General features: G+C 48.7%; 1 protein-coding gene across 1 annotated transcript; it reads left to right on the plus strand.

The window, feature by feature from the left end:
• Window positions 1-1,873: 1,873 nt before the first annotated feature.
• dusp3a (dual specificity phosphatase 3a) lies at window positions 1,874-17,189 on the plus strand. The gene is made up of 3 exons (XM_086140145.1): window positions 1,874-2,249; window positions 7,513-7,745; window positions 10,588-17,189. The coding sequence occupies exons 1-3, from the start codon at window positions 2,059-2,061 to the stop codon at window positions 10,815-10,817; spliced, it is 654 nt and encodes a 217-aa protein (XP_085996271.1). The 5' UTR covers window positions 1,874-2,058; the 3' UTR covers window positions 10,818-17,189.
• Window positions 17,190-19,937: the final 2,748 nt, after the last annotated feature.

Below are 19,937 nucleotides of genomic sequence, written 5' to 3' on the forward strand. Positions count from 1 at the left end.
ACCGGGAAGCGTGATAATGTGACAGAAAAATAAAAGCTTCATAAGAATAAGAATAACTTTATTAATCCCGAAGGAAATTGCTGTGCCAGAGTTACAGAAAATATAACAGTAATAAATAATAAAAGAAAAGGCAGAATTAGAAATAAAAATAAACTATAAACTATAAAGTGTCTCAGTGAAACTATAAAGTGTCTTAGTAAACAGTGATAAAACTAAAAGTGTCTTAGTAACAAGTGAGGTAAGGAGTGCACAATAGTATGATAGAAGGGAAAATTGTAGTGTAGCTGTTATGAGATGAAATATTGCACAGGAATATCACGAACATTGTGGGTCAGCGATGCGCAGATTGTGGAGCAGGTCGATCTCATCCAAGCCGGACTTTATTTATCCACGGGTGGAAGTTAAATTGCAATGGCGGGAAAGAAATTGTTAGAGAGCGGTGAGAAAAATATCGACGCAAGAGAGGAAAAATACGAGACAAACCGGTGGAGAACGAAGCAGCGCGGTGGACCGGAATAACAACAAAATAATTACGATGAACAACAATACAACATAAGTAGGAGATTTTTTTTGCAACATTGCATTCCAATGTCACGACCTCGCTCGTTCACACCATTGGCTAATTTTGTTTTTAATCCATGTTGTCGTCACTCTGCTCTCATCCTGTTTATTATTGTCACCGTTATTGTCGCTTCATTCCTATTCTTATCCTTGTTGTTGTTCACTCTACCGTCTATTTATTTGTAGATTCTTTTGCTATCATTTACTGGTCTCTTTTATTTACATTTATACTATATTATATATATTACATTCAAATTTATTGATATTGTCATTGTTGCACTGCTGTGACAAAAGTATTTCCCCTTTGGGAATCAATAAAGTATGTCTTATTTTACTGAGTCATTGTTGTGCTCATCTGAAGAGACGCCTGGTTAAATACTGTGTATGCAAAAGAATATACTTAAAAACACATCATTTACAGAAGCTGGAAATAAATATGAGTTGTATTTCATTAAAAAAAAAAAAAGGCGAGTGAACTCCAGCTCAGGTCAAACATCATTTTTGATTCTACTATTTTGTCACTTTTATTGTTCTTATCTTTATTATGCATATGTATGTGAATGTATAGATGAGTGTCGACTAACACGACCAAACGATTAACTAGTTTAAGGTGGTATCACTTAGCAACGGGGTTATGTTCAAGTATTTGCATACCATTTGTACCGTACTAAATCACCTTTCCTTTTCCTTTAAGATCTATATTAGCATGAATAGAGGCCAATTATAAGGGCGTGCGATGCTGCCAGTGCATTCTGTGCATATTTTAATAGCATCGCAAAACCTGTGTCGTTGAGCGAGGACCACCTGTATTAGCATTGTTGGAATATTCAATATATTGTTTTTAATCGGCACTGGGGTGACAGTAAAACGTGTGTTTGTATAATTTTGTAACTTTTACTACTTAATTCCAGGTAGAAAAAAAAAAACAAACGTGTTGATTGCATCCCAAACCACACCCGCATCATTTCCCAACAACCCCAAAATCACAAGTATTAACATAAACACTGTAATGAGTCACAAATGTTGGGGTTCATGTTGATGCCTGTTTTCTGTGTGATTTTGAGGGTTGCTGGGAATTTTGTGGGTGTAGTTTGGGGTGCAAGGAATTTTATTTTAGTTTTTTTCCCCAAAATTGAGCAGCAACTGTTAGTTGTATTGAGTTTCGTGCGGAAAACAACAACTATTGCTTATTAAACCGACGTTTTATGGTCAGCGCGGTGTTTGGTGACTCGCTACGATATTGCCGCCGTGCTTTTATTTTGAAAAGACTCAACCGGAAGTGCGTCCGCGACGCCGCCGTCCGGCTTGACGCTTCCGGCGCGCGAAGGGAACCTCCGCGGAGCGCCTCGCGCCCCACGCGCGCAGACGAAAGCCCTCGCGGACGGAAGACGGGACGTCGCGCGCGCACGTGCAGAGGTTGTAGAATGCGGCGCCGGCCGTGACACACACACACACACACACACACACAGAGGCGTCCGTGCATCCGGACCCCGCGACATGAGGAAGCACCAGAGCCCGGCCAAGCAGCCGCAACCGCCGCCGCCTCCGCCGCCGCCGCCTCCGGCCACGGACGCCCCGGAGGTGACCGTCCAGCGGCTCAACGAGCTGCTGTCCAACGCCAGCGGCTTCTACTGCCTGCCCACGCAGCACTTCAACGAGGTCTTCCCGCGGATCTACGTCGGCAACGCGTGAGTCACCTCGCGCCTGACGCGCGCGCACACACGCACATATATACACAAACAAACAACGGAAGAGGCTGCGCGTGCGCGCGTCCGGACGCCGACAGGTAGCGCGGGTACCCGGATGCGAGCGAGCCGCCGGGTGCCGCACGCGCACACGCCCGTGTATTTGTTTAGCGTCGAAGCGGCGACCGGTTGATCGCGAGCGCGTGCACGTCGCGCGCGGAACGACCGCCTGTTGTTGTTGTTGTCGTCGTCGTCGTCGCCGCCGCGAGCGAGCGCACCGGCCTCGTGTCTGAAATTGTGGATGTGAGGGAGCGCGAGCGCGCGCACGTGTATAACGACAGATTGGAACGGAAGCGCCGCGCGTGGGCGGAAGGGACGCGCCCGCCCGGTGTCTGTGAAGGACGACACGCGAGAAACCCCGCGCGACGCCTCCTCCCGTGACGTGGAATCACGTCTCCGCGCGCGCGCGCAGCGTGCCACGTCCGTAGGAGCGGACGCCTCGTTCAGGCGCGCGCGCGCGCACGCACGCACGCGTCACGATCTTTTGTTGTTGTTGTTGATTTTCGGTCAGGAAACGGTTTGATGGTTTTTGATGAGCGAAGGATAATTTGCATCTTTAATTTTTTTGTAAATTCATATATGTGAACTCGTCTATGTTTTAAATATACATGGACTTTATTTATTCCTACATCGAAACTAGACTCCAGTTGAATTACACTTGGAAAAAAATAATAATTTGAAAAATGAAATCAAAATTATTTATAATATAAAAGGCATTATTTTTCATTTAAGGCTGTTCTGAGGAGAAATAAGTGATGAGAAAATAAATATCCAAAGACTGGACGAAACCACAACAGTAAACATTGATTGAAAAACTATAGATTTTAAATGCACTCAATATTATCCATAAAATTGTGCATCAAATAAAAAAAAAGTCGAGCATAAAATTCAAATAAACACGTGTTATTATTATCATTATTCATCAGTTATACCATTTGCTCAAAACAATCATACAGTTAATCCTATTTTACTTCTGAAATTCAGAAGTGTTCAGACGGGTTTATAGAGACATAAGTGACACACACACACACACACACACACACACACACACACACACACACACACACACACACACACACACACACAGTATATATGTATGAGAGTACCAACCATCAATATGGATGGAATACCGACTAGCCGACAGGCTGAATAACAACGAACCCGTTGGCCGATCGTCCTCTAGCATTGATTAATCGTCAAACCCGAGGGTAGGCGTGTTTCCGCCGCCCTCCCGTCGCGACGGCTCGTCCCGTTAGTGACGACGCCGGGACTTGACGGCTCCCGTTACATTCCCGACGCCGTTTAATGGAGCCACCGACCATAACAACCTGTTTCGTCGTTATTAATGTGTAATTACCGTACCGTTCCCCCTCCTACTGTATGATAAAGGTACAGGGGAAAATAGGGTTTTCGATCTCTGCAAGTTCAACACACACACACACACACACTTTGTGTATGACCATGGCAGTGCCCGGGCCATAAATCGCTGCTAGTTGCTCGGGCTGGATGCTATCGGGTTTCTAATGAACGTGCCGACTTGGCGGGGATTTACAGCTCGGTGTCGTGTTCTGTTGGAACGAGTTCCCAGCACGTCCTGCGCGCCCGGCAACGTGCCGCCTGGCTGCTTGACACACACACACACACACACACACACATACTGTTGTTACAAGGATGTTGTTGTTGTTGTTGTTGTTTTCCCTCTGAGGACAAACTAAAAGCTGCCCAGTTTTTGCTAACTGGTGTCTCTTTGAGGGCTCACTGCACCCCCTAGTGGTCAGTTGGGGGAAGTGCACACACACACACACACACACACACATTATTATATCTGTTCAAAGATTTTTTTTTTTTTTTCCAGAACCAGACATTTAGCTTGTTGTTAAGTTGGACCCCTTTGCTAATACCCCGTGTTGTAGCATCGCCCCAGTGGTGGAATTGCGAATATGATCCGCAAACAAAAAAAATTAAACTCCAATTGAAAAATGAAATGACGGTTTCATTGTGAAAACAAGACGTCCAGAAATCGGCGACGCGTCACAAAGTAAAACCAACGGGCAGAGAAGCACCTCGGCGGCGTGACGTGACACCGGCGGTATCGGGAGGTCGGCGTGGATACTCTGCGGTATAAATGGCCTCGGGCCGCCGAGCGCTCGCCTGAGAAAAAGTCATATCGGGTCCTAACGGCTCACGTCGGGTGGTTTTTCCAGCGCCTGATTCGGGGAGGGGGAACCGATATTTCCAAGGTTTGATTTCCCGGCTCGTCACGTAACACGAGCTCCGTCAAAGCGGCTCCTGATCTCCTTTTAATAGATTTCAGATAGAGAGGAGGGTGGACGGGGTGTCAGAGCTACAAGAAAATCAATGGATGTCAGCGTCTCCGGCCAAGTGTTGTTACCGATAAGGGACGGAGACTCTGGTAGCGTCCGAATCAAGCCCTGAAGGGCGGAGCGGTCGGTTCGAACATCTCGACGGCAAGCTGGGACCAATTGCTAAATCTCGCGTTAAATCCCCGGGGTGTCGTCAGGCAAATATGGGACAAACCGTCTTCCGGTGGTCGATTAGAATTGTTTTGAAAAGAAAAAAAAAAAAAAACAATGAGCCGACCCGGCGTTTCCATAAAATCCAGGTGATTCTGCCGAGTCACCCCGATGATTCGGATGTGATGCGGATCCAGAGGCGACCCGCCGCACCTTTAGTCGTTCGTCTCCGCCGCACCTGCCCTGCGCCTCGGCTACTGCTCAGCAGATTTTTATTTATCTATTTATTCATTTTTGCAGCGCAGGAAGTCGCTGCCGCTGCACTTCCAGCCGCACCGCTAAAGTTGTTAAAGTTCCCCCGCGGCCGACGTGACCCGCTTTCACCGGGTTACCAAGCGTGCCTGACATCGCTTTTCCTTTTTTCGGAGGGGGAGGAATAACATACGTCCGTCGGAAGCCATTTTGACTTTGGAGGACACGGCGGCGTTCGATCAGAGCATCGGGGCGCGTTCAGATCCGTGGTCGTCAGCACTACGGGGGGACGGGGGGGTCTGGTATTCGCCCCGGCTCTTTGTGAAGCCGGTGTTTAATAATGGATGCTGTGGGACTGCAGATCCCAGGGTGGTGGGAGGGGCCAGGTGAGCCGCTGGCTGCGTCAGCCCTTCGACCTGAAATGCGAGAGTTCAGCTCTGGTGCTTCGGTGGAGGCGCTTCCGCCCTTTTTCCCCTCACACACACACACACACACACACACACACACACATACATATACAGAGGATGGTGTCAGCGTTGAGGCACCTCGGCCCACATGTGTGTTTATGAGCGATCCGCCCTCGAATTGATGTACATTTGAAAGAAAAAAAAAAAAAGTGTCATCAGGTACTCCGAACCAATACCTTGAACCAATGATGCGTTTTTTTGTTGTTATTTTATGAGTGATTCCTCCTAGTCTGCGGTTAAATGTTCAGTAGGACGGATTGACCGGGTATTGATGATCAGTGCTGACTACATGTAGTTAGACATAGACGCACACGGCAGGGTGATAAATCCTATCAAAAACATAGCATTCTGGTATTTCCCCGCCCCGTCGTGTCAGGATGTGCTTAGTCATCGTGGGCTCGGTCCTTATTAGCAAAAAATGCTAATATCCCTCCTCCGGCGTTCACGTTTTCCGCTACGAGAGAGAACCTCGATGGGGGTGACGGCGACCGACATTAGGAAGCACTAAGGACCGCAATGAAAATGAGAAGCTCCTCCGGAGGCGCTCGTCTCCGTCCACGCCGGTGAAACAGAGCAGATGGCCTCCTCGTCCTCTCGGCGCCGCCTGTGACGCAGAGGCACTGGCGATAGCAGGGTTTTCATCATCTTCCGCAGACCCTCTGGCGGCGCCTCCCGGGAGCCGACCGGGGTCACCTGGCCTCGCCTCGTATTGACGGCGAGCAGATACGGCGAGAAAAACACGCGCGCGGCGCTGTCGGGCTGAATATTACAGATGAAGATTTATGGGGGCCTCGGCTCCGACCGGGAGATTGTCCTGCTTGTGACGCAACTTTTGAAAAATCAATCGTGCGAGGACGGCTTTGGCTCGCCGGACGGGAACGATCTGACGACGTCGACGTAAACCAGCCCGAAACTATGAAACGAGACAAATATTCTGCCTTCTCCCTCGGCGCCGGAGTCAGACGGACCCAAGGAAAACAAGCATCCCAAGCCGAGCGTAAGGCTAGTAAGGCGACTGAGTTTATGCAGCGATGCTAACGTTAAACGCTAATCGATCTCCAGTATGGGAAAATAATCCTAAAACGTGACATATGCGCTTTCTATTTAAAAATAAAGGCTAGATGGAGTGGACGTAGATCTGTCTGACAGACCTCTGAAAGCGACGGCCGCACGTTCCGGCTCTTTCCGCCGCAAACAGTTGCTCCGCTAGCGAGTTGCCGCAACCAAGTTTACAAAAACAAACAAAACAAAAAAAATCAAATAAATAAATCTATGCATCTTTGTTTCAGTACAGCTGCAATGCTCTTCAACACCCAGTGTGTGTGTGTGTGTGTGTGTGAGAGAGAGAGTGCAGCACAGCAGGCTTTTCAGGAAAATATGCAACCCATAAAGTCTGAATATCACCTTTAAACAACTTGTGCTGATGCATTACTTTTATATAGATATGTATATATATATATATATATATATATATAATTTTTTTATGACAGCAGTTTTGTCCAGGATGCCCCGCCGGGCTGAATTCGCACTCGTCCATCACTCTTTTATTTATTTTTCCTACTTTCTAGTCAGAGAATCAGCAGTATTCTTGAGGACACCGACAACACCTGGTGTGATGCCTGACTCATTGATAACACGGGTCTTTTTTTTTTTTTTTAAGTGTCTACGTCCGTTTACTTGTATGCAGAGTTGCAGATTCTTCAGAGAAATGAGGAGATGGAACTTAGAGGGTCAAAAAACTCCATAGAATGAAAAATAGAATGTGATTTTTAGAATTTAAACCTGAAAAAAATGAAATAAAATTCAGTAGTGCCTAGACTCGTTAGTGAAAAACAATCATCAGCTTATCAAAAAAATCCATAATCAATGAGCTGATCGGAAATAGACAATTCATGTTGGCAATATTGTTTTTCCGATCGGTCGTCGATCGACGTCATTGCCGACGACAGAAAAATTAACCGTTGAACATACAAGGTCCGATCCATGTGGTCTCACGCCTCTTTTCCCGCCCAGGTTTGTGGCCCAGAATGCAATGCGCCTGCAGAAACTGGGCGTGACCCACGTGCTGAACGTGGCGGAGGGAACCTCCTTCATGCACGTCAACACCAGCGTGGAGTTTTACGCCGGCACGGGCATCACGTACCACGGGATCCAGGCCAACGACACGGAGCAGTTCAACCTCAGTGCCTTCTTCGAGGAGGGCGCCGACTTCATCGACAAAGCCCTCGCGCACAATAACGGCAAAGGTCAGTCCGACGTTTCCGGGAGATGCGACAGACGAGATTCCCGACACTGGTAGAGCGAAGACGCGAGCGGTAATAATCTCGTGCTAATTGCGACGCACTCCCGAGCCCTGCTCTATTTTCCATTATCAGGCCACCTCCCTGGGTATCGGCGGCATCGAACGCGTACCTGTGGCGCACGCTAAACACGCTACAAAGCTACAGTTAATACACAGACGAGATGATGGGATGTAATTCCGCCGAAAAGACGGCAAAGATTATACTTATAGACGACATGATGATAGACTTGAACGATGTGCATCTCAGTGTCCACTCAGTGTTAATAAGACCCCCGGACCACCAGGGGGCGCTGTTGTTTTCCCAGCTAAGCCCAATCGGCACTTAAGTTATCAAATCAATAGCGGTGAGAAAACAAAAATGGAAGAGCGTATTTAAGAAGGCGGGGCCGGTGAACGCCAAAGCGAGAAGCGTCGTTTAGAGCATCGATCCGTGTCAGGGTGGCAGAATTGGACCGGCAGAGGACGCAGGAGAGGACGGGAGGACGGGAGGTTGCGCCACGGCGATGTCAGGGGTGGTCGAGGAGGAGGCGCGGCGGCGGCGTCGGGTTTCAGACAGAGTGCAGAATCTGCAAATCCGGGCCGAGCCAGGAACATCAGCTCCTGCCGGTTGCCAAGTCGAAATCCCTCGCGGGGCTTTGGCTCACCGGCGGTAAAAAGTGTTGCGTCGGACGCAGCCAGGTTCACACGACGCAAAGCAGCTAACGCTACACGACCCGTCGCCTCCGCCCGCCATCGACCAGAGATTTATTGCATAGCGAAGCCAAAGCACAAAGGACCTAATGTAACTTTTATTATATCTAACTTGACGTCTTGTGACTACATTTGGATCCATGTCTTCATCCAGGACAGGATGTCCTTCAACCCACCAGGCACGAAAGGAGAAATTGATTCTAAATACAATGAGGCGTTTAACAGCTGAAGGACAAGATATTTTCCCCTCCCCTGGCTGGTCGCACGGGATCCGTGTCCAAGTCCCGGGAAGGAAGCGGAGTTGTACTTTCCTCACGTTTCTGAGCTGCAGAAGCAGGCTTTCATGAAACGATGAGTCCCGTTATCCTCGTAAGTAACGGCGCCTGTCATCGGTTGCCTATTAGCTCAGGCAAACAACCCGACTTATTAAGGGACGCGGGACTGCGGGGCGGCGCCCGGCTCTTCCCACGCATCGATTTCGTCCAGATTTACGGATGTTAACCCCGATATGATCTCGAGGCTCCGGAATTGAATTTTTTTTTTCTTTACAAACCCCCGACACGGTACATTTGCACAGGACTGAGATCCCAGGTGACCTCTGCTTTTATTACGACTTGCTGGAGCTCCCCAGGTAAGGCTAGTCCCGTTTTACGAGGACTCTGGCAAGATTTTAGGAAGTTTTTATTGACAATGTGCATTTATAGGATCAGCTTTGAAAGATTTTCTGTGCTGTGAGAATGCCTGAAGGCCTTCAGGTACTGAGAGGTTCACTCCCGACTTCCTTCAGCGAGGGTTCGATGCAACAACCAACGGCCAGGGGCCGGTGACCGACAGCTGGGCCTTCCAAACGGCTCCCGAGTGCGAAATTGAAAATTGAGATGAGATGAGAACAACTTTCTCATCTCATTCATTCACTTTCTCATCCCCATTCTCATCTGACATGCGAGGTTGATTATCTGGAGGTGTCTCTTTCCGCAGAGACCCATCAGCTCAAATCTAAAACGCTCCGCAGTAGCGTGCGGAAATCGATCAAACCCGCAAAATCATTCATTGTCGATTCGGCTTATCCTGCAAACAAGGTCCCGGTAGGACTTGAGCAAATCCCAGGTGTCGCTGGAGCAAGAGGTGGGTTTAAGCCGGACCGGTCGCCTGCCGATCACAGGGGCCGCATCCAACCGTTCACTCTCTAATTCATCGACGCAGCTAATCTGAAGACTCCAAATTGCCCCTAAGTATCATTCGGTCGAGCAAACGGTTGGATGTCAGTAGGAATTCCTGTAAAATCCAAACTCGTCCATTGGCCTTTGTTGGGGTGGATGAATCTACGTAACCTGGAGATTCCAAGGTGAGCGTGACCGTTGCTATTCATTTAGCCCCACTGTCATTTACTGACCATAATTGGCCCCTGGCACAGCGACCGATCCAAACCCCTCTCAGGAGCTCTTCCTGCCGCTCCGTTGGCCAACGTCCTCGGTGATACTCCTTTGGCTTGTTAAGAGGTTGCGTTCGCCAGCAGTTCACGGAGGTCCGTCCAAAAAAAAGACCTTCTTTTCATCAGCCTCTTAATCCTCGCCCGTGGCGTCTCCAACATGGCGTTTGCAAAGAAAAACAGATCAAGCCAACCCCCACAATTTTCCTGGCAGTCCATGAATCAGGCCCACCTCCAGGCCTTCTGAAGCTTACCTACACGTAACTCTTCTACAACCGTGCCATAACACCATGCAGGCACTTGGCTGGACATCTGTGCCCTTTGATTACTGCTTAGCATTTGGGCTGTGCGGTTCGCGCTTTTGATTCCCCCGCAAGTGTCCGGTTTGGGATGCAGGATCCACTGATGCACGTTCATCGGAGGTTCTTTCAAGGTCCTCTACCATCCAGAGTCTGTAGTTGTGAATGACAGTGTGCCTCTGTATGGCCCTGTGACCTGCCGGTGGCCGCTCCAGATTACCTCCTACCCCCACACTTCCCGGCCCGGCGGCCCTGTGAGCAGGATCAGCGAAATACATAATGAATGAGCTCCATGTATTATTGATGCTGTAAAACAAGCCTTGCAAAAATGAAACCGGGTACTCATTCTACTGCTTTGTGCCCTCTAGGGAAGGTGTACGTGCACTGCAGGGAGGGGTACAGCCGCTCCCCGACCATGGTGGTCGCTTACCTCATGCTGCGCCACAAAATGGACGCTAGGCTGGCCGTGGCCACCGTGAGGCATAAGAGGGAGATCGGCCCCAACGACGGCTTCCTCCGCCAACTGTGCCAACTGAACGAGAAGCTGGCCAAGGCGGGCAAGCTGAACGGGGAGGTGGGCAAACTAAAGACCAAATGAGAACAGACCTCCCACCCCGTCCCCCGTCATGCCTTTCAAGGGTCTGCTCTTGGAGACTGCCCCCACGCCGACCCGACCAGCGCCCGCCTCACACAACTGGGGTATTCCCAAACGTACACATGCATTTATCTTTGTATATTCAATCATGTATACACACACTCTCATGTTCCACAGTCCACGTCGGTCTAGAGCAGGGGCGGGCAAACTACGGCCCGCGGGCCACAGCCGGCCCGTTGGTCTTTTAATCCGGCCCGCCAAAGACCGCTACAGAATTCATACTTGATGTAAATCAATTCAATCAAACAGGAGATTAATTCATTTTTGGAGCTACTTCCCGAGCCGTACGACACAGATTAGCTTTGTGATTTAGCTTTTGCTAAACACATGTGAACGAGCTGGGCGTGAAGCTACGTAAAGGGAAAAAAGAAAACGGTTTGCACGTGAAATGCAAGCAAACGTCAAGAGCCTTCAAAACCAAGCCGGTTTCATTTTCAAAGCAAAGATAACTTTCAGACAAACGTCAGACGAGTCTAATATGTACCGTAAACAAATGCGTATCAATATGTATCCTATCTTGTGCTGACCCGGCCCGTCTGTCAAGTTTTAAGCCGAAAAGTTTGCCCACCCCTGGTCTAGGGGGCATCAGCGATCCTCGAACTCAATCTCCTGGGACACAAACACACACACCCGCACACACACACACACACCCTTTTTATACTCTGACAGGCATCACACTCTAGCTCCCCGTTCATGTCAAATTCAAGCTGAGCTACTGAAAGCATTCCTTCACGTCCCCAAAGGTGAACGTCACCCTGATCTCTAAAGTTCCTTGGATACTTTATAGCACAATCATTCCATAGTTCTCCACTGCCGGGAATATCAGCGATGTCTCTGCGAATTCCCCCCCGAAAAGAAAAAAAAGGCTAAATGCTAGAGCAGACACGACTTGACGGTCTGCGCCCACACATGATGCAAGTTTTCCACAAAATGATGCGTGAATGAGTGAAGTCTAAAAAGAAAAAGGAAAAAAAAGATACATTCCATTTTGTTTGAAATGCCCCCGGAGTTTTGTTTCTTTCTCAACCATCAAAAAATCCCTTTTTTGAATTTACCGTCAAGGGCCGATATTTTATGCACAAACAAGATACTCGCGCACACACACACACACACACACGCACACACACACGCACACACACACGCCACGTCGCGAGCCGCCGCTCCGTGGCAAGCATGAGACTTGGCGCCCTGGAGTCTTTGGCCTCTAATTTGACAGTGGTAGCGTTAATGTTTTTTGGCAGCACAAATGGTTGTTTACGCGAGAGAGTCCCGTGTCAGTGAACCTGCACCATTGAAGCCTAAAGAGTCCCGTTAATTAAAAATAATGAGCCGCACGTGTTGTTGAAACAACCAGCTGTTTGAAAAAAAAACACCGATTCAAAGCCTGAGTGTTTCAGCCTCTCCTGGAAAAGGTTTGTGTTTTGTTTTTTTTTTTATGAGAAACTGCCCCTCTAGTAGAAATTAAAGAGAGGGTCTTTAGATGGGTTCGATTTAACGTCGATCAATTCTGCTGCGCCTGGGAAGTAAACCTTAAATCACTGCATCAATATGCCGACTGCAATCATCTGGCCATAACCAAGCAGACAGGGCTAAACTAGGCTAAGCTATTGAAACAGTCAAACCGGTGCAGAGGATTACATCCTTCCTAATACGGTGTGATTAAGCTAAAGTCGGTCTCTGACTCTGTTTCGCAGCTTAACCGAAACCGCCCGCTTCAGATCCGGAGTCCGTTTTCCGTTCATCTTTTTTTGTTGTTTTTTTTTTTTTATTTTCACTCTCTTCTTCCTTAAGGGTTCAACGCTGCTAGCAGGAAACGTCACGCTGCTAATTGATTAGCAGGGCGGTGCAGCCCAGCTAGCGTGCAAAGCTAGCTGTAGAGCGGGTCAGAACGGCGACACCGCAGGAGCCAGTGTCCTACATGAGCTAATTCCACTCATCTGACCGCAGTTCCCCGAAACTACAAATTTGCACGTTCTGTCCTTCATGCACATTAGCATCATAGCAAACTGTACATTGCTAATCATTCATAGCATGGGAATGAATTCTGCATGACCAGCGCGCCCAGAGGAAAACATGATTTGCGGGATTGTAGGGTTGAAAAGCCAAATGGAGCGCATTTTTCTTTGCGGGAGGTGTATTTTGTTTTTGCTGAAGGGGCTCCGGCGGTCGCCGTGTTTCCACGTCGCCGGGCGCCACGCCTCACACGCCAGCGCGTTTTTTGTTTTTTTGTTTTTTGTCGGCGTTAAAAGCCCCTCGCGTCAAATTTACCACCTTCAAACTAGAGGCCTCGGTTTTCAAACTGTCAGAGGCATCGCCACGGGAGGAAGCTGGCCGCTTCCAACAGAAAGTTCCAGTCGCCCCGCCAGGGAGTCGTCCGCTGCCAATTCCCTGATGCAGCATCCAGCATTCATCAAGCACGCTCTGTCAGAGGTCCATGCACAACATGTCACCCTGTCTCACTCCCGAGTGTGTGTCATAGAACTGACTATGCACACACACACACACATGCACACACACACTTACACAACCACACAGATCCCCCTTTTTTTGTTTTGGAGTACTTAAGCATTGCAATATATGTCAATACCCCATCAGATATCTAGAATGTAACGTGATTATTCAGGCTGTAGGAGTTACAGGTAGGTAACAGTAGTTCGGCGAGACACGCTGTATCTAATACTGGGCATATTATTGTAAATTAGACCCAGAGACAGCAAGAAATTGTGATTTTGAACCCGTGCGGTGGAGAATCGGACACAGGTGCAGTTTACGTCGCTTCAGGGAGGCTCACGAAGCCCCCTGGTGGCTTTTCGCCCGAATATCACGTCTCTGCATCTCCTACCGGAGGTTTGTTTTTTTTTCTTCGTGAAGCGGCGAAAAAACACAAAAGCCCAAATAAACTGCGCCTGTGAGGTGGATGCCCACGAACCCCAAGAGCGTACGGAGACTGTACTTACTTCCTGGCAGAGAGGGTCCGGTGTAAACGTCCACCTCCCAGCGCTTTAACGTGACCTCCGGGAAAGTCGTCCCGCTGAGAGAAGAGGGGAAAAAAAGTAGAACTAGGTTATCTCACCTCATTAATGGCACTATTTATTCTTCCACTGATATATATGTATACATATGGATATATACATGTATACTGTATATACATATTTAAGTGTTGACATATATGAATGTATGAGCAATGTGTCTATAATGTGTAGGTGTTGTCCTTATATATCATGTTATCTATGTGTGTGACATCACGGCACTTCTCTGTTCATGACATGAACACTCATATTCCAAATATGATGTACATGTACGACTTTCTGTGGAATTGTGATGTTTACGATCACAATTGTGCAAAACTCGCTTTTGGAATTGGGTTTTTTTTTTTTTTTTTTTTTTTGTTGGCTGCAAACTGTAGAAAGACCGAGGCGTGCCATGATCGCGTCAAAGTGGCGTTTTGCCCCCGTTTTTCCCCCCCGGCGCCGATGCTAATCTCTTCAGGATAAAGGGCATGATGCAGGTGGCGGCGCAGGATGTATACGGATTAGCCCGCGAGCGAGGCGGCCGCGGACACGTCGTTGCGGCGTCTCCACGCGCTCTTCGGAGCTGGGAACTGGAAGCCAGAGTGCAGACACGCTTCATTTCCATGCAGTGCGAGACGCTAAACTCTCACCGGTGCTAGATTTTAGGATCCCAGAGCCACGAATGGCTAAATGCTTCAGTATTTGATCTGTAAAATAACCAAACCGGCGTTTTTTTGTTTTGTTTTAACATTGGCTAATCTTTAAAAATCAGCGGATATCGGTTTAGCGACAGCTTACAAGTTGAGTATTTGCAGCCCCCCGATGCTGCCGTTGTTCCTTCGGTTACGTAACCGTTGGAAGAATTCCAAGCCCAAATTTATATTAAGCCGTCTGACGGTTTGACGAGGGTCAATGGGGAGAAAGAGAGAGAGAAAAAAAAAAAAAGAAAGTAATGCCGCCTCAATTTTAAATAAATGCAGCCAGATGCACTGCAGCCATCTGATTTAATAAAATCCAGCTCTTGGATGGGAGCTTTAAAACATGCATCGAAATGTCAAGCGCCGCCGCCGCCGCCTCTTGAGTGGCCGGCCAGGAGGAAACGGCAGGGAAGGTAATATTATCACGGGGAGTTGGAAACCGGGGGCGAGCTGTTGCGGACGCCAGCGGCCAGAAGGCGAGTGCGAGCTACGAGGTCTCTGGCGAGGGGGCGTCACGGGTTGTTTTTTTTTTTTCCTTTTTTTCACGCCGTGCCGTCGACTCGAGCTCTGGCTCGTCTCTCCGGTTCACGCTCGGGTTGATCCCGTTCCACGCCGAGCGCGGTCGTCTTGAAGAAAAAAAAAAAAAAAAAAAAAACAACGAAAAGAAACGGCCAGTCCGCTTGATTCCACACACCTTGCGGCACGACACACACACACCCTCTGCTGGGACCCCTCCGCCGCGGTACTTCAAATCCTGAGGCCTTTTATTTTATTTTTTTTAAAGTATAATTCAGCACATGTGTGACACGGTGTTTTCCCACCACCTCGGCGTGAACCCTTAACCACACAATGAGGGTTAGACGAATGTATAATCGCAACATTAACAACCACTGTGTGTATGTATACACAACCCTAAAGGTGCACCGGCATGCAAACACACACATACACACACACACACACACACAATTCCACCATCTCTGCCAAGTGACCTACTGTATCGTGCAAGCGCTGTTTATTTATAAATGTTTATGAAAGGCTTTGTCGTCTTTACAACGGACGCGTACAAATATTTGCCTCAGCTCTACAATACTGCCCTGCCTGCGAGTAAACGGACGCTCCCTATTTATCACTTATTACGAGAAGTGTAGTTCTAAATTTGCAAACGTCCGGAGCAGGCTGCCTCCTGTCGGTCGGGGACGGGCTCGGCGACCGTCGTGCACGCCTCCTTTCCGCTCGCATTACGGAGCTGCTGCCGACGCGGCGTTTTATCCGCCAAAGTGATTTTATTCTGCGCTGTGTATATTTTGTTTGCCTGCCTTCAGAAGTATTTCAGGCGTTCATAAAATATCTTTTTTTTTTTTTTGAATTGGGTAGCTTCTTCACAGCAATGGTGAGAAAGTCCCTCAACTTATTTTCAAGCCAGGGCGAAAACTATTGCCACTTTTGAAGTCAGGATTCGGAAGTGTTTGAATTCCAATATCGACATTTCCATGGAAACGGTTCAGAGACGGCTAGGAAGCCGGTTTTATGCATACTGACGAACACTGCCACCTGCCGTTCAGTGACTCTCGACGACACGCAAACTGCTTCCCCCCCCCCCTCCGGTCCAACCGCCGTCTTTCCATCGTAACCGAGTGCAACGCCGTGGCGTCGATATCACCTTTGTTTACCAAAGTACCGGCGTCATTCAGCGGGGTCGAACCCGGGCGAAGCGCTCTGTGTATTTAACCAGAATGTGCAATGTGAGTCCGTTCTATGTAGTTCTATATGCCGTATATGTGTCACACGCCGAAACCGGCCTGCTGTATAAACGGGAAGATGTTATCGGATCCCCCCGGTCGGAGTTTGGTACTCCTTCCTCGCCTCGGTAGTAAGACTTGGTTGCGTCCCGATCCGCGCCTGAGTGTTCTGCCCTGCTCATTAACAAGAAAAGACGACTGTTTTGAAGATACTTTTGACCTACTTTTTTTTTTTGTTCTTTTACGTTTACTTTCACTACGTCCGGGTTGCTTTTGGTGAAGTCCCTTCACTTCTTTTGCTCAAAGAGTCGGGGCCAGACGGGGATGGTAATTAATCCAAAATGCCCCCGACTCGCCCGGCGTTTCCGTGAATTAAATCGAGTTCATTGGAAGGACAAAGTCTGGACCAGGTAGGTTACAGTTATTTTCTTGCTGACATTTGGATGACTGGTGCTAGCACAAATGAGTCCATGTTTATGGTTTACAGTGTGTGTGTGTGTGTGTGTGTGTGTGTGTGTGTGAGTGTCACCACCACTGACATATTAAAGAATGCATCCCGACAATAGCGACGCAGCGCCCCACCCCGAAGCCTTACGGTACTCGATCGAATTCTGTCGGTACTTTTTTGTTGTTGTTGTTGTTGTTGTTGTTGAGTTAGTGTTTTTCACTTGACAGCACAGGAAGGGGAAGCGGGGGAAGGAGGCGTGGGCTGGCGGGGGGGGAGGGGGGGGCAGCTCCCTCGCACCAGGAGACATTTGTCGAAGTGCACTTGATTTTGACCTGCTATGTTGTGATTTTCATTTCTTGAACTTGGGACGAGTGTGCTCTTTCTTACGTTTTACGAAATAAAAAAACGGCTGAGGTGTCGACGTGGTTTATTGCTTCGTCTCCTCGGAGGAACCAGACGTTTTCTGGGATCCCTCCCTTCAGAAGCGTGACAGACCATCTTCATCCGAGAGCCGCCATCACACTCTTCCCCGGAAGAGGGCAACCTCCGGGCACCTCGGGGGAAATCGGGCAGCCCGGCTACATTTGGTTCAGCGCAAATGTCCAGCAGGCCGCCAGCGAACATCAGTGAAGCTCCTGCGTGGTTTTGGACGGTGTTAGGAGACTCCACGTGGAGACTCCACACAGAAAGGCCAACCAGGGAACTCCTCGCGAACAACTGCGCCACCCTGTTTAGACGTTGTTTCCACGATGCCGCAGCAGGAAACCTGGAGAGCGGCAGGTCAGTAAGGTGCTAACTTTGGTAAAATTGTCCCTGAATCTTCACCTATTTTCAACAAGCAAACCGTCAGGGATCAGAACTTTCTCGAAGGCCAAACAAGACGATAAGAGCCTGAATGAGCGCCTACCGGTACCAACTGAAGACGAGCCGTTTTCGGATTTCTCCTCTAGCTTGGTGGTTGAAGAAGCGTGAGAATGTTGGATTCTTTTGGTCAATTTGAACAGCGACAGCGCGTATCATTTGAAAAAAAACAAAAACAAAACATGGTTTGCCTGAGAAACTTTCAATTGTTGCACCAACTTTATGGGATGAGTTGATCGTAGGACCTTTTTCTGATTCCGCTTGATTTTTACTGGCCGGTTTTACGTCTCGTTCGCTTTGATTTCCACTGACAGCCGGTTCCAATCGCCTGGGTTTTATTTATTTTATTTTTTTGTTGGCGGCCCTTTTGCGAGTTCTATTTGCTTGAATTTTACAATCACGGCGTTTGATGTTCCGTTTGATTTTAAGACGCCGTCCGTAGCACATGTCTTCGTAAAATTGCTCGTCACGCTTTTTAAAAAACACAAGCAAACAAAAAAAAAACAACCGCAGATTATAAATGTCGCAAATAGAAACAGATGTACTTTTCCTTTATTTCCTTAAACTTTGTTCCTTCTTTTAAACATATGGCAGAAGCAGAGTTCTATAAACAGTCGTGTTTTAAGGCAATAGTTATTTTCTTTGGTGTAAAGTTTTAAGACTACGTTACAACTCCATTTATTTATGTCTTTAAAACACATTCATGGGAAATTGCTGTGTCGCAGCAGCTCAGAGCCACTAGATGGCGGCAGATCTCCGTCCAAACACCAACCAGCGGCTGGAGACCCAAAATAGACGTTGGCCAGCAGTGGGAGTGGGTGGGAAGGAGATGACAAAGCCCTACAACACATCTGGATGGACAGTTTTTTAAGGTCTGGGGGGGTCACAACTGCATCGTACCCACCAGACATGGCGGTAACTGTCGAGAAGTCTCGAACCAATCAGGACGAGCCTCTCATTCGCGCTTGGATGACCCGACCCAGAGGTCGGCGGCACGTCCTAAGATCGTTTTTCCAGAACCGAGAGAATCGCAGTGGCTGTGACGCGACGATAAAACGAGAATTTAAAAACACAAACCGTTCTTAGGATACAGCGCAAAACTTCAAGTCACAGATCGAATCAACAAGCTGAAGGGGCAGCAAAGCTAAAAGCTGTTTCAAGTCCCGGGACTCGAGACGTTTAGACGACGCGCTCAAACAAAGCCCGTCCTCACAGTAAAGAACGGGCTGGAAAGAAGTCGCAGTCGCTGGTTTTCTCTCTGACCCAGCAGTTCGTTGCTTCTGACTCTTCACCTTCTCGTCAGGGTTTTCCCTCCACGCTCCCCTGCGCGGCAATTACGCCCGGCCAGCTGTGCGGTCCCTTCGGAGGCCCCGGCGAAGTCTGCGACCGACCCTCGCACGCCGGCCCCGATTCGCCGAGACACGAGGGCGCATTTATTTCGCCGTGCCGGTTACGCGGGCAGGAAACGGGAACGGGTCGGATTGCAAACGGCCAGATACAAACACAACGAGGCCTTGAATCTGGAAGGGAACGACGCGGCCGTTGCCTTCACGGCCACGTTCGGTTTTCGGCCTCAGCGCGAACCCGCGACCAGGAGTAATCGAGTACTCAGGAAGCATTTGTGTGTAAGATGCTTTACGAAGTCGGGTAAAAACAGGAGACTCGGGCCACACTTCTTTACCGTCAGTATTTGAAACTTGCAGTTACATTTTCCTGGAAATACTTCACTCTTGACTCGGATTTTTAATTCTGCAACTTATGCGAGGTAATATCAGTATAAAAATACATATATATGCGTGTGTGGTACTTCTGGACTGCGTTGTTTTTACATTTACTGGAAGGAAAGGTGCCACGGACGCGGCGCTTGAGACGTTTGATCCTGTTTGATCTGCTCCATTTAAAGGCGTGCAAACATTTTTAAAAGCTTTAAAATCAATACTTTGACTCACGGGACGCCAGGATTCGAGAGCGGCAGGCGAAGCGGGGCGGGAGGGGGGGGGTTAAAATCTCCTGCGTCGCGGTTGTGCTGAACAAAGGGGCTCTTTTCAGGTATTTAAAAGAATGACGCCAGTCAGAGCCGGACCGGAGCGCCAGAAAATTAGCGCGTGGCTAAAATCCAGCTGAGGTTGGGTTGAGAGGCGGGGTTTAACCTGCACGGGTCACCTGTCAATCACAGGGGCCACATGTGCAGACACTCGCCCTCTCACTCCCGCGTCGGAGGCTTCAATTCAACCCACCGGCTGATTTAGGACCGTGGGAGGAACACGGGGGCTCCACACATGAAGGACCCAGTTGGAATCCAACTG

Source organism: Fistularia commersonii, chromosome 32, assembly GCF_037954325.1.
Source record: "Fistularia commersonii isolate RoL2024-O1a breed Wild chromosome 32, RoL_Fcom_v1.0, whole genome shotgun sequence".
NCBI classification, from domain to species: Eukaryota; Metazoa; Chordata; class Actinopteri; order Syngnathiformes; family Fistulariidae; genus Fistularia; species Fistularia commersonii.